The sequence below is a fragment of the Paroedura picta genome, chromosome 1, assembly GCF_049243985.1.
Source record: "Paroedura picta isolate Pp20150507F chromosome 1, Ppicta_v3.0, whole genome shotgun sequence".
Taxonomy (NCBI): domain Eukaryota; kingdom Metazoa; phylum Chordata; class Lepidosauria; order Squamata; family Gekkonidae; genus Paroedura; species Paroedura picta.
Genome location: NC_135369.1, coordinates 41,976,912 through 41,990,583, shown reverse-complemented (window position 1 = coordinate 41,990,583; position 13,672 = coordinate 41,976,912). Strand labels below are relative to the sequence as shown.

The 13,672-nt window shown below is 43.2% G+C and overlaps 1 protein-coding gene across 1 annotated transcript in view; it reads left to right on the top strand.

Annotated features, from left to right (window-relative positions):
• The window catches only part of ACSS1 (acyl-CoA synthetase short chain family member 1), a 45,710-nt gene extending 35,619 nt beyond the window's left edge, over window positions 1–10,091 (top strand). Inside the window, exons 10-14 of the mRNA XM_077335227.1 lie at window positions 1,361–1,487; window positions 3,000–3,127; window positions 4,089–4,152; window positions 5,790–5,908; window positions 7,043–10,091. Of these exons, the coding sequence (XP_077191342.1) occupies window positions 1,361–1,487; window positions 3,000–3,127; window positions 4,089–4,152; window positions 5,790–5,908; window positions 7,043–7,219 (615 nt within the window). The 3' untranslated portion in view covers window positions 7,220–10,091. The remainder of the gene's footprint in view (window positions 1–1,360; window positions 1,488–2,999; window positions 3,128–4,088; window positions 4,153–5,789; window positions 5,909–7,042) is intronic.
• The last annotated feature ends 3,581 nt before the right edge of the window (window positions 10,092–13,672 follow it).

Here is a 13,672-nt window from a genome sequence, read left to right as displayed (position 1 = left end):
TTTTTCTCTAAAATGGCAAGTTCCAGGATACCAAAATCACCTTGACTTCCAGTACATTGTTTCTTTTGGTCATCTACAGATTGAGAGTAGGGCTTTAGACAGAGCTTTCAAAGGTCCTAAGGAAAAAAAATAAGGCCAAATTGGTCTGAAGTGGCAAACAAAATCAGAGTCCAATAGTACCTTTAAAACCAACAAGGATTTATTCAAGGCGTGAGCTTTCGAGTGCAAGCACTCGGTTGTGCTGACTCTGACTGAGTTAAGGGGGAAAAGGCTTCCCAGAAAGGTAACAAAAGTAGGCTTCTGCCTTTCCTGGAGCAGTTTGGTAGGCTAGGAGAACAAAGTTTGAGACCAGTGGCACCTTTAAGACCAACATAGTAATAAAGCATTTACTAGTATCCTGTCTGTGAAGGCAGTAATTCTCTTCATCCATTACTTAGATTAGATAGTTTCAAAGATGTGGGACTACTATAGATGAGCTAGTTTCAAGTATAGTAGCATCTTAGAGGCCAAAAAGATTTTGGAGGGGTAAGATTTTGAGAGTCAATTCTCCTTTTGTCAGAGGTCAACAAAGGGAGCTTTGACTCCAGAAACATATATCCCTCAAATATCCCTGGTAGCCTGGAGGGGACATTGCCCCTGCCAGGAAATCCCAGTGTGTGTATGTGTGGATGAGCTCTGCTGAGTCCTCTATATAGTTTGTGCCACAGCTATGGGTAATATATGCATCCAATTATGGGATTTTAAAAAACCATCCAGACATGTTAGAGATGCTTTTCTATCTTTACTATATCTTTTTACTGTTATTCTTAAAGTGGCCTGAGGAAATAGTAGCTGAGTAGATTCAAATGATTAGACATGTTTGTCTGAAGCAGTAGAACAAAGTTTGAGTCCAATGGTTTTGATGAGTAAAAAAAAAAAGTTTTTGTTATAATTGCCAAGTAAGTGATAAGTTTGTAACTTTACTCATAACTATCTTAGAGAAATAGAAAACTGTTTTTTTGTTTTAAAAGACCCAACAACATTTTATTCGAAGTATAGCCTTTTGAGTGGAAGCACACTTCTTCAGGTACAGTGAGACCACATCTTTTTCTTCTCTATCCCCAACTTTTTCTTCTTCATTTAAAAAGGTCTTCTGTGCTTTTCTGTAGATACACTATTTTCACCAAATGTTCTGTCTTTAGCAAGTTCATCAATTAAATGCTGTGGCTCGTCCCTGTTTTAATGTTGTGGGTATGTTTAGTTATGGGAAATAACAGAATGTGAACACAGAACATATAGGCCAGCTTCTGAGATTTTTTTGATCATGGATAATTCTATTTCATATCTTAGTTGATATTTGTTTTTATACTTGGGTCCACAGGGAAAAATTATAGAAGGCAACAATGTCTCTGGTGCTCTCTGCATTGCACAGCCATGGCCTGGTATAGCAAGGACCATCTATGGAGACCATCAAAGATTTATAAAAGCTTACTTCAAAACCTACCCAGGTGAGAATGATGAAAGAAAATACTCTCAGTAATTTCCTGCATGAAGGAAGTAACAGTTTAGAAATGTAAAGATCTGGAAAAACTTGCCCTTAAGAAGAATCTAATGCACAGAAGGTGCTCCAGCGGAACATGTTGTAAAATGATATAGACCATTTGCAAGTAAATGTTGTTCATGAGAGCTATGTAATTGTTTTCAAGAGCTTTGGAAACTAGTCACGAAATGGCGCCTCGATGGGTGACTTGAACTGAAATTCAGTATTTATTCATTCATTCATTTATTTGTTTGATTTATTTCCCGTAGCTCCCTGAAGGCTCACGGCGGGTTACAACATTTATTACAACATTAATAAAACAATGAAACAATCTCTAACATAAAACCCAACAAGATGGGAAAAATACTGGCGGCAAATCTCGTCCCAATTTTAGTAAAACCTAATGCTATCTTAAGGGGTAGGTGGTGTGAGGGAGAGGGCGCTGATGGAATTCACTACCATCGCTTCTATGGGAGGGCCCTTAATTACCTGGCCACCTGGCCTTACCCATAGACCTGGCGGAAAAGTTCCATTTTGTTGGCCCTGCAGAAAACCGGAAGTTCTGCAGTGCTCACATTACAAAAGCAAACCACCCCCTACTTCAGCTGTAGAAAGCAAATATATATTTTCCTTAGAAGAGGCAGATAGTTTTGATGCAGGAGAAGAGAGGGTCAACAGCATGCTCCTTTCCCCTCAAGACCATAGGACATGTGAAAAAGGAGGAGAAACAATGGGAAACGGTATCACTGTCATTTTCCCATTTAGAACAAAGCTGCATGTATGTGCTTTCTCCTCACAAAAGAGAAAGAAGAGAGAAGCTGCTGTGGTAGCTTTAAAGGGAAGAATAAGAAAATGATTGTGACAGCACTGGAGAAAGCTTAGAAAGTTCCTATGAAAGCTTAGAAAGTTAGAAAGGCCTGGAGCGTGACACGACATTTCTGAGTGAACATCTGCCCACTGAACTTTAGACTATTCCTCAATATCAGTAGGATGTCTGACTGGACAGTCTAAAGCCAAGTTTGTTTCCTTTGATCCACACTCCTGTTGGTTCATTTTCAGCAGTTCCAGCATGTCTTTCCCTTCTTTCCCTCTGCAGGCATCACAACTGTGTAGTCTCAGTCCAAATCATGGCCACTCTTGGCTGCTATTTACAGTGCTGTTTATCGTTTAGGACAGTGGTACCCAACCCGCGGGCCGTAGCCCAGCACCGGGCCGTGAAGGCCTCGGCGCTGGGCCGCGGCTCCTTCTTCCCTCCCCCCCCGAAGCGAGAAGTTTGTAGATGAATACAAAATGAACCATAATGGATGAACTGATTCTAAAATGTATGAATTGCCATTGTAATTACAAATGAGTTGTAATAAATTCTGTGTAAAATAACATAGTATTACTCTGGAGCAGTGCCTGGTTAAGAGTGCTGTGATCTTGAATTATATTACTAGTACAGTTGTATAGCATAGGTATCTCTGTTATTATTTCACAGGTTACTATTTCACAGGAGATGGTGCTCACCGAACAAAGGAAGGCTATTACCAGATAACGGGGCGAATGGATGATGTTCTAAACATTAGTGGACATAGACTTGGAACTGCAGAAATTGAAGATGCTATGGTAATTATTGGGGCAAGGAAGAGATTCTTCCATGTAGCTCCAATAATTCACTGATTAAACATCATGGACTGTTAAGGAGCAGGACTAATTTGCAAAACTTTTGGTTTTACAGATGAGCTCAAACATGCGGATTTATCACTCTTGAAGTACCATTGTGATGATAGTTGCATATGCAAATGCCTTTAAGTATTAATCACCACAGGGGAGATTTTTATCACCCCATATGAACTCCAGTGCTGCTTTTCAGTTAAGCCAGTATGCACATCTTCAAATCACCAAGTTTAAGACCTGGGCTCTCAGAAATTGTTGATGTTGAATACCTGTAGTTGGGTCATACAACCTCAGATTGCTACTTGGAAGTTCACATAATCAAATGTACCTTCATATGAAGGAAAATTCCTGTCCAATGAAGACTTGGGAAACATCCTTAACCCCACACCCATGCTAGTTTTCACAGAGCCCTCACCTGATATCAGAAGTGATACTACTGTTGAGCCCATTCACTCCTCCTTTCTCTGTTTTCATGTGAAACTTGGTTCAGACCCCCTGGTTTTATTAAATGTCAGTCTGTTGTGATGTCTGTTTGCAGGTGAAATAGAGTGTGCTTACTTCACACAAGCTGAGATTCAAAAATAGAGTTAAACTGAGGCTTAGTATCCCAGTTAATTCTTTGTTGGGTGGGATGGGAAGGGACAAGACAAGCTGCAATTCAGTCAGACATTCAAATGTCAAGGTAAATTCAAACTTGATCAAGCCAGGAACTTTTGAATTAACATCTGGGAGGTGGGAAGAAAGAGAGCACACCAATAAGCTGTGCTCATACCAATTGCACTCAGATCGTGCACAAAGCCAACTTTTCTTCTCTCGGCATCTATTAATTTAATGTGTGAAGTTAAACCAATATAGATAAGTAGCCTTATGATTTTTTTATTTATAATTTTTTTGGTCATGTGTTTAAAAGGATGATCATCCTAAAGTACCAGAAGCGGCTGTGATTGGTTATCCCCATGAGCTCAAAGGGGAGGGTAAGTGAATAAAGTGATTTAAAGCCCATTATCTAAATTAATTTCATTTTCAATCATTACTTCTTTAAGGCCCAAATATGAACATTCATTGCTGACTTTTTTATTGTGCATGAATGACATACAGAAGTTACGGCTTGGGAATGATAGATTCAGATGGGTAGCCCTGTTGGTCTGAAGCAGCAGAACAAAGTTGGAGTCCAGGGGCACCATTAAGATCAACCAAGTTTTATTTATTTATAATTTGGTTTTTATATAACGGTTCCCTGTGAACAGGCTCTGGTCAGTTTACAGTAATAAATGAAAACATTGTTAAAAACTTAAAACACAGGTAAACGATAATCTTTCCTCCCGCTGCCTTTCATCTCATTTGCCAGACTGGCCACATTAGATAGTATAAATAAATAAGAGGGAGGGAGCCAAGGAGAGGAGGGAACCCCATATGGTTTCAGGCCACCATGGACTTAGCCATAGGCCTAGTGGAAGAGTGCCTTTGACAGATCCATCAGGGCCCAAATTTCAACCAGCAATCTGGATACTGTATACTGATGTATGAAGAAGTGTGCATGTGCCCAGAAGCTCATACCTTGAATAAAATGTTGATGATCTCAAGGTGCCACTGGACTCAAACCATTCTTAGCTACATGTCGTCATTTATTTCACTGAGTGATAATTATTTTGTACTAGAAACTAAGCCCGCTGCCGTTTAAATGCAGTGGGCGCTAGGGAGGCAAGAAAGTTCGGCAGGGTGGCGGTGTGAGCTGTGGGCAGGGAGGCAGCGCACCAGAGGCCAGGGATGGGGCGGCCCGCATTGTTCCCCTGGCGTGTGCGGGCTCCTGCATCGAAGGGCGAGGCGGAGGACGTACCGGAGGTGTAGGAGAGCTCCGGTAGGCTTGCAACGGCATCCTGGAGAGGAGACGGGGTGCTGGGGCAGCGGCGGCATCGCTGGGGCCGCGTGTGGCGCAAGCAGCGTGTGTGTGCAGCATTGGGGTGGGGGCCGCTGGAGGGTGTTCCGTGGCCATTGGTGGAGGGAGCGGGCAGGAGGTGGTCTCAGGTGTGTGGGCCGGCAGGGACGTTGCGTCCTCAAAGGCAGGGCGTGCGCAGGCGTCCGTGGCGGCGGCGCGGTTGGCGGCGAGGCGGCAGGCGCGGGGTAAGGGAGGAGCGGCTTGGGCATAGTTGGCGGGGAGGCGGCAGGGTCGCGGGAGCCGTCTTGTGTGTCTCGGAGGAGGCGTGCTTGCGGCTGGGGTGGCAGCGGTTGCTCCTGGGGGCGCAGCGTGTCGTAGACTTTCCGTGTCGGGGGCTCGGAACGTAATGGCGGCCGGGCACATGGTTCGGAGTTGGGGGGGCGGATCGGGAGCCTCCCGATTCGTGAGTCCGGCGGCAAGGGGCCAATCGCGAGGCGCGCTGCGCGCAGCTCGGAATTGGTCCCTTGGCGGCGGACTGACAATCGGAGGGGCCAGTCCGGGGAAAGGGGCCTATCGGCACCCTTTCTCATCACGGACAGGGCCCACCTCGGGTGCGCTTAACCAATTATTTAATCTGCTCCGCAGGATTTGTTCCCTTGTCCAAAAAGATCGTATTACACTTTTTGAAAAGCAGTTTAATATAAAGTAAGTGAATTCTGTTTCTCTTTCTTTCAGCTGCATTTGCTTTCATAGTGTTAAGGGATGATGATGCTTTTCCAGAGACTGTTACCAAAGAGCTTAAAGAAATAGTTGCTTCTAAAATAGCCAAGTATGCTGTGCCTGATCATATTCTGGTAAGTTCTTTAAGATGATGATTAAAATGAGAACAATCACACAGTCGTTTGCCAATGCCATGTTTTTTCCAAGTTATAGGCATTACTTCTCAAAATATCAACTATGCCTGTGGATTTCTCTGCAGGTAATTCCTAGGGGAAGATCCAAACATCTTCCGTATTCTCCCCAAACCAGTTTTTAGACGTTCCTTGATAATTGGTTCCTTGATAGTTCCTCCCTACTTGTCCACCTCTAAATGGGGGCTGCTCTTGAAGATAGGTAAAGTGTGCAATCACTGGGTCATCTCTGACCCTTGGGGTGACACCCTCTAGCATTTTCATGGCAGACTCAATACAGGGTTGTTTGCCATTGCCTTCCCCAGTCATTATTGTTTACCTGATGTACTTGCATTGCACATGTCACTATGAATATAATGTTCTGCCCTTGCATTGCATGTGTCACCATGAATATAATGTTCTGCCCTTTTGTCTAGCATCAACTCCATGTGTTTTTACAATATGCCTGTCTTGTAGTAGATGAGGGACTTTTTGTAGCATAATCACAGACCTTCCATCCAAACATCTCTCCCTAGCTACAATGACCATGGAGAGTTTGGGCTTTGTAATAAATCAGAAGTCAACATTGACTGCAGTCCAAACAATCCAGTTTATAGGGGTTTGTGCGGACTCTAAGGAAGCTTAAAGCTTCTCTCCCATGAGATAGAGTACAGAAACTGGCAGGCTTAGTGTGCAGTTGACCTGAAAAAGGTATAGATCTGCTATATCTATACAGGTATTATTAGGGTGTATGGCTTCCACTACAGGGGCCACCTCCTATGCTTGGTTGCATATCTGAGCGTTGCAAAATTGGTTCCTATGGGCAATTATAATGACCATTTTTCATGATGGTGATAGGAGAACTGAAGGGAGATTGCTCGCCCCTTCCAGGTCAGGTGACATTTGGGAGGGAAAGTCACCATCTTCGGGGGGGGGGATGAACAGTCTTGAGAGCTAAAGAATATTTACTTAGAAAACTCACTTGCTCCTTTCTATGGCTTGCCTATGGAATCACAGTCCCATGTGTGCCTGCACAGAGGACCACCTGAAGAACAGTTACAGGCAACTGCAGCCTTGTTTTTCTTTCTGATTGACCAGGTGGTAAAGCGCCTTCCCAAAACTCGATCTGGAAAAATCATGAGACGATTGCTACGGAGAATAGTGACAGGCAATGCCAGCGACCTGGGAGATATCACCACACTGGATGACCCCAGTGTCATCAAAGAAATACTGGACACATATGAAAAATACAAAGTAAAGCATCCTACTTTATAACCCTTGTTATAACCCTGTGGAAATTTGCTATTAGAAACCAAAGGAATAAAAGTAATGTGATTGGTTTTGATTATTTTTACAAAAAGAAGATTGTCCTCCTAAAATCATCCCATAGATTAGAATAGTCTAATCCTTGCGTTGCCTTTCTTTGTCTGTTGATAACCATGGAAGATACTATTCCGTTCATATGATTCTAGAGATATACTGAATCATACTGAACCATAATTGTGGAACCTCTGGCAGCAAGCATAACTTTAGTATTAATATCTGTGCCCCAAAGAAAATTGGTAAGACCTCATTGAACTTTTTAAAATATAAAAATAACTGCTCTCTAAATGTTCCCGAATATTTAGGTGGATTGAATTTATCACTGCTTGAGATAACTGGATTTCCAAGCACTTGCAGTCACACAGATATTCCTAGTTTTGCTTTAAAAAAATAGTAGGTTAATTCACTTTTCTGATTTTTCATTTACTTATTTTAAAACTTATAAGTGGTGCTTTTTTAGTCATGCATGCATAGTTGTGAAAATAGTTGTGGCTGACAGGTCGGGAAAGAAGGGGTGGTGAATTGTTACAAACCATAGTGCCAATAGTTGTGAATTCTGAACTTGGCTCAAATATCCTGTTTTGTGTGAGGAACACATTGCGCTGTTCTTCCATATGTTATAATTTTGGTTTGAGAATGAAAATGTGTCCTGAGTCATCCCAACATGTAGTAATCCTTGGCAGTTGTTTTTATTACATCCCAAGCCACTGGAGGTTGAATAGTGCCATGATCTTTTTTGGGTGATCAGTTTCTTGCTAACAAAAATCAGGGATCAAAATGAACATTTTCCCAATTACTGTTCAGTTGCACTAATGTCCCTTGTAGGTTTTTTCGGAAAATTGCAGAAAAAGGGATAGGAAATCCCCTTCAAGAGATCTGAAAATTAAATAAATAAACAAACAAATAAATAAAATCCATTCATATGTAGAAAAAGTAAATAATACGTGACAGTCTTCTGAAAATTCTGTACTAAAAGCCAGGATTTGAACGAGTCTTGATTCCTATTCCAGTGTTTTAACTAGAAACATATTATCTCTCAGGGTACTACATTTGTTAATAGGACTGTGTTCTCAGACGATTTGAGGAATGATTGCTCATATGACATTTCTCCTATTTTGTGAAAAAGAGCTTCTGATAAAAGAGATTTGTCTGTATCATAGACTATACCAACAGCACAATGTGTCAATTTTTAAATAGATATCACTCCTGCTAATAGTAAAATGCCTTATCACCTATTATGTTCATGAAAGCAGAAAAATCAGGCCACTCACAAAGTAATTCTTCATTTGTCATTCTGTCTGATAGTAAAATGGCTAGGCCTCTTTGATCACTAAAGCAATAAAGTTGAATCACTTACATAAAATGGTAGGTATTCCATTTCTACATACGTGGAATAATCTGCAGGGCTATAGTGTGACATCCTTGTAAAAAGTTTTGTTTTATAAAACCAAAAGAGCACAATGAAAGCTGAATATATCCTAGGAAGTATAAATGCTGAGCAGGGTTAAAGAAAGAAAAGGGAGGGAGAAATTTGGCCTTTTAAAGTTCCACAGAGGATGAGGGTTTTTTCCAAAATCATTGATTCCAACCACCTATGATTCTTTGAGGGCCCACAAATGGATATTTTATACAGACATACACATATTCAGGTGGATAGCCATGTTGGTCTTAAGCAGCAGAACAAAATATGAATCTGGTAGCATCTTGAATAAAACTTTGTTAGATTTAAAGCTTCTACTGGGTGTAAGCTGCACGGAGCTTTTATTGCACTTCCAGGTCGATTCAGTCCCTGCCTTCTACACGGAATGCGATTTCCGTTTTGAATTGGGGCGATTTAAATATTCCCTCTGCGACAGAAATGATTGATCCGGAGTGACCCTACCTTTTCTTCGCGATTTCCTGGAGTGCTTTTAACCCTGGATAAATTAAAAATCGCATTCCTAAAACATGCAGCTGTTTGCGTTTCCTCGAACTAAAAGCTGCCGAGCCTCCAATTGGTAAGGGAGTCCGTTCAAATGCTTCCGGTTACGAAACTTTCCTCCCAAGATGTATTGTTACTCTTTGTTTCCCTCTGGAATTTGTTTCCCTCTGGATTTGCCTCTTCTCTGAGAAGCTGCTGGCTAGCTGGCTTTCGTTTTTCTTTTTTAATGAACGTTATTGCAAACTCGGGGAGGGAAGGGGAGGGGAAGGGAGGGGGTGGTGTTTACCTTCCAGTATCTGCAATTTAGACAAGCCTCCTATTTCAAAAGGAGGGCTGCAAGCTTTCCCTGTGAGATGGATCAAATTCCCTGTAAGTTCCAGTGTGAGAGGCTGGTATTAGCATAAGAAAGAAAGCACAAGGAGCTGGCTCCCAGCTTCACTTTCTGTTTCAAATGGGGGGGGGGGGAATAATCAGGAAGACTTGAGCTCAAATCGATCTGAATTCAACAGGACTAAATAAAGTAAGTGCAGATTCAGCCCTGGACTCAAACTTTTTACACACACACAACAAGACTACCCTCTAGTGGACAATTCTAATAACAGTGGCCATGAGAGAGATGAGGCTTTTTGATAGGTGAGTGCATATACACTTATTTTATATATTCAAGTGTTGCACATTTTGCTGCTCAACAGGGAACTACCTAGCTAGCCCATTTAATAAAAGGATGGGAAGACTGTTCTATGGTTTCACTATCTGGTGTCATGTAATTGTGATGCTGTATTAAAATGCATCACCTGAATTGGGTCCTTGTCAAGCAGTACTTCAAAATTCTGTAAGCAGTTTCAGTGTAATTTTACACAATATTTTGTATTAAGAGCCAGAATAAAGAATATGTGAATATTGTGTTAGTTCTGAAGATTGTTTTAGTATGCAGATTTCAAAATTTGTGTTCAGTGTATGGAGGAACATGAGTTTGATTATCCTTTCCCAATCACAGCTCACATATATTTGAAGGAAGAAGCTACAATTTATATTAATTTCATAACTGATGTAACATGTGGGTGTTCCATAGCTGTGTATCAGACCTGAGAGTACAAAATATATCTTTGGAAATGCCCCTCAGAATCATCGCTACTGCCTTTCTCACAGCTATCTCCCAAAGTTTAGAATGTAGTGTTTTTATGGGAATGTGTTTTTAATTAATCATTTTACTTTTTCAAGCAATGCTAAAGTCAAGAACCTTACTATTTTATATATCTGTATCTTATATATTAGTTCCTCCCCTTTTTGCCAATTGGTTTGTCAGCCTGAGCAGTAATTATATTAATAATGCTTGGAGAGGGATGTTCACAATAGTTAGCTGCATGTGCAGCTCTTATTTACCAGATAAGTTTAAAAGAAGTCTCTCCCCCCCCCCTGCCCCGCAGCTGTAACAGACAAGCCAAAGCACTCTGTGGCACAGAATGTTGAGTTATGGGAGCTCCTCTTTCGCAAGGCAGAGGGAGGACAGATTTACATTGTCAGCCAGGAACCTACCTAACCTTACACAACGCAGGCTCTATTTACTGGTACGATGACATAACTGGAATCTTCCTAAAGACACTGAAGAACAGCCAAGAACACTTTTAAAAATATCTGGGATGTGAAAAAAGATCTCCCTTAACATTCCATTCCAGTAATCTAAGCCCATTTTTAAGTGTATAATAGTATTAAAAAAAGTAAAAATCATGGAGAACACTGGGCAGGATGCTGCAGCTGAAAAAAATGTCCCAGTGGCAAAAAAGGATCAAGAAGAGAGGCCCCTCCTGCATGAGGCTTCAGCAGTGAGGAAGGAGCTCTGGAAAGCCTCCTGATGACCACACAACCAGCCACGTTGGGAGAAAGACCTGAGGCTCTGGGTTGTAGCATTGTGCTTCTCCTATCCCATATGCCAGCCACTGATGATCAAGCCCTGACCCAGCTAGAATCACAGGTTAGCACAGTGAGCAGCAGTGGCTGCTAAGCCAACCTCAAAAGCCGCAGAAGCCTTCAAGTGGTGAAGATCAGCATGGAGGGCACAGGGAGTAAGTTGACCCACCTCCTGGGGAGAGAGAGCGAGAGAGAGCAATCTAACTGACAGGGTCCTGAGCCGATGAGTGGGATATGTGGAAACACTAACATCAATCCTCCCTGGGCCCAAATTTCCACTCCCTGTGGGCAGCAACCTGCACAAGTGGCCTCAAACATGGTGCCCAAATAGCTTTTCCCTCTCAGCATGGAGTAGCTCAGGCTTTAAGATAGTTATAGCCCATTCCTATCACTTGGGGGCCTCCTTTTGGAAGTTTAGTTCAACCATCCATTCCAGCCCATTCCCTGTCCATTTCACAGACTCTCTAGGGAAAGTGCTTCAGCACCTGCTTGTCACGAAGCTTGTTTTCTGCCCAGCCAGAAGAAAGCTGCAAGCCCAACAAAGTGGAGGACTTGTCCACTGCCAGCATTCGTTTTGCCTTCTTATACAGAGAGATGTGTGCTGACACAACACTCAAGCTTGGGTTATGCAGTCAAAAAGGAAGCATTCTGCCCACAGTAGTTACAAAACACTCAGGGGGCCTTAAAATTAATATGATGTGAGTTTTTATGATGTGAGTTTTCATAAGAGGCTTCTTAGGGGAGGGAAGTACAAAAACATGGAAGACACGTGTTTTAAATAAAAACTGCCAAATCTAGTTTTAAGAACAAAATTTGTGGGATTATTTCCTATTAGGTCTATAGTTAGTAAGAATACTAATTGTTTATTTATTTATTATTTATTTATTTATTTAGATTTATATACCGCCCTCCCCGAAGGCTCAGGGCGGTTTACATTAAAACTAATCAACGATACATGAAACAGTCTTCGTTAAAACATACAGTAAATAATAACAGTGGTTGTAACCATATAACAGAATAATGTAACAGTATAACAGTATAATAAAATAATATAATGATGGAACGGTGCAATACCACAACAGGTCCAGAGCGCTCTGGTGGAGTTCTGGGAGGAAGGGGGGAGATGGGGGGAGGGGGGGAGCGGGGGCCCTTCATTCGCTGTTGGTTGTGCCTGGTCTCAACCAAATGCCTGGTGGAGGAGCTCCTTTTTGCAGGCCCTGCGGAACTGTTTAAGCTCCGTCAGGGCCCTGATCTCCTCCGGGAGCTCATTCCACCAGGTGGGGGCCAGTACAGAGAATGCTCTGGCCCTGGTCGAGACCAGGCGGACTTCTTTAGGGCCAGGGACCATTAGCCGGTTGGTGGCGGTGGAGCGCAGAGCTCTTTTAGGGGCATAGGCAGGGAGGCGGTCCCTCAGGTACACTGGGCCCTGACCGTGAATGGCCTTGAAGGTAATTACCAGAACCTTTAGTCTGATCCGGAATTCAACTGGCAACCACTGCAGTTGGTGGAGAATGGGCCGGATGTGGGACCTCCACGGTGTTGCTGTGAGGATCCTGGCCGCTGCGTTTTGGACCAGCTGTAGTTTCCGGGTCAAGGCTAAGGGCAGGCCTGCGTAGAGTCACTGTTTTGTATAATTGTTACGCAGAGTCATAACCAGTATGTATTTCGGCCCAGGCTGACTGAAGTTACCACAGAAGTTACCACAGTTACCACATCCAGGAAGTCAGGAGGTGCCATTGTGGGCAAGTTGAGAGAGCACATACACCGCAAGCCTCATGGAATCCAGTAGTAGTAATACAAATAAGCCCATTAGATTCTAGGGAGACTAATCACTGTTCCTTCATATTGTAATGGTTATGTTATGATGTCCACCCCTAACACCAGAGTTCTATTGACCTATCAGAGCAGAATCCAAGCAGTTTCCCCCCAATATATGCCTCGGTCGGAAGTTGAACTCTACCTCCTTCAAGCGGACAAAATGTCACATTCGTGGCAAGAGAAACACACTCTGCACATGCTCAGGAGTCTGTTTGCCTTCATAATTGTAACTTCAAGAACATGAACAAAATGCGAGTCCAATGGCACCTTTAAGACCAACAAAGACTTATTCAAGACATGGGCCTTCCTCAGAAAGCGGATAATCAGAGGACAGATCTATGCTTATATCCTCCAGGACTTGGGCAAGCCGCGCGGTCCCCCACGGGAAAAAAAAGTTTCCATTTCCTTGGCTCCGCTCCAAGCAGGCAACTCGGTCGCCGATTGGCCAATAATTTCCGGTTATTTTCAAAGTTCCCGGTAGGGGCGTGGCTTGACCGCAGACTCTCTTCGGCTCCGACGAGGGGGGCGGAGTGCGGTCATATATTGTAGGCGACAGCCCGGAGAAGGAAAGGCCGACGCCGGGGCATTTCCCGCCGCCCGCAGAGAGATGGGGCCATGGCTTGGCTGTGGTGGGGCAATCTCCGCGCGGCGGTTGGGTGGTCAGGGAAGAGCGGGCGGCGCCCGGCAGCGCTCATTGGATGGCCCTTGAGGATGGGGTGGGGCTCCAGTTGGGCAAGAGCGTGGCTGGGGCCCTCCCC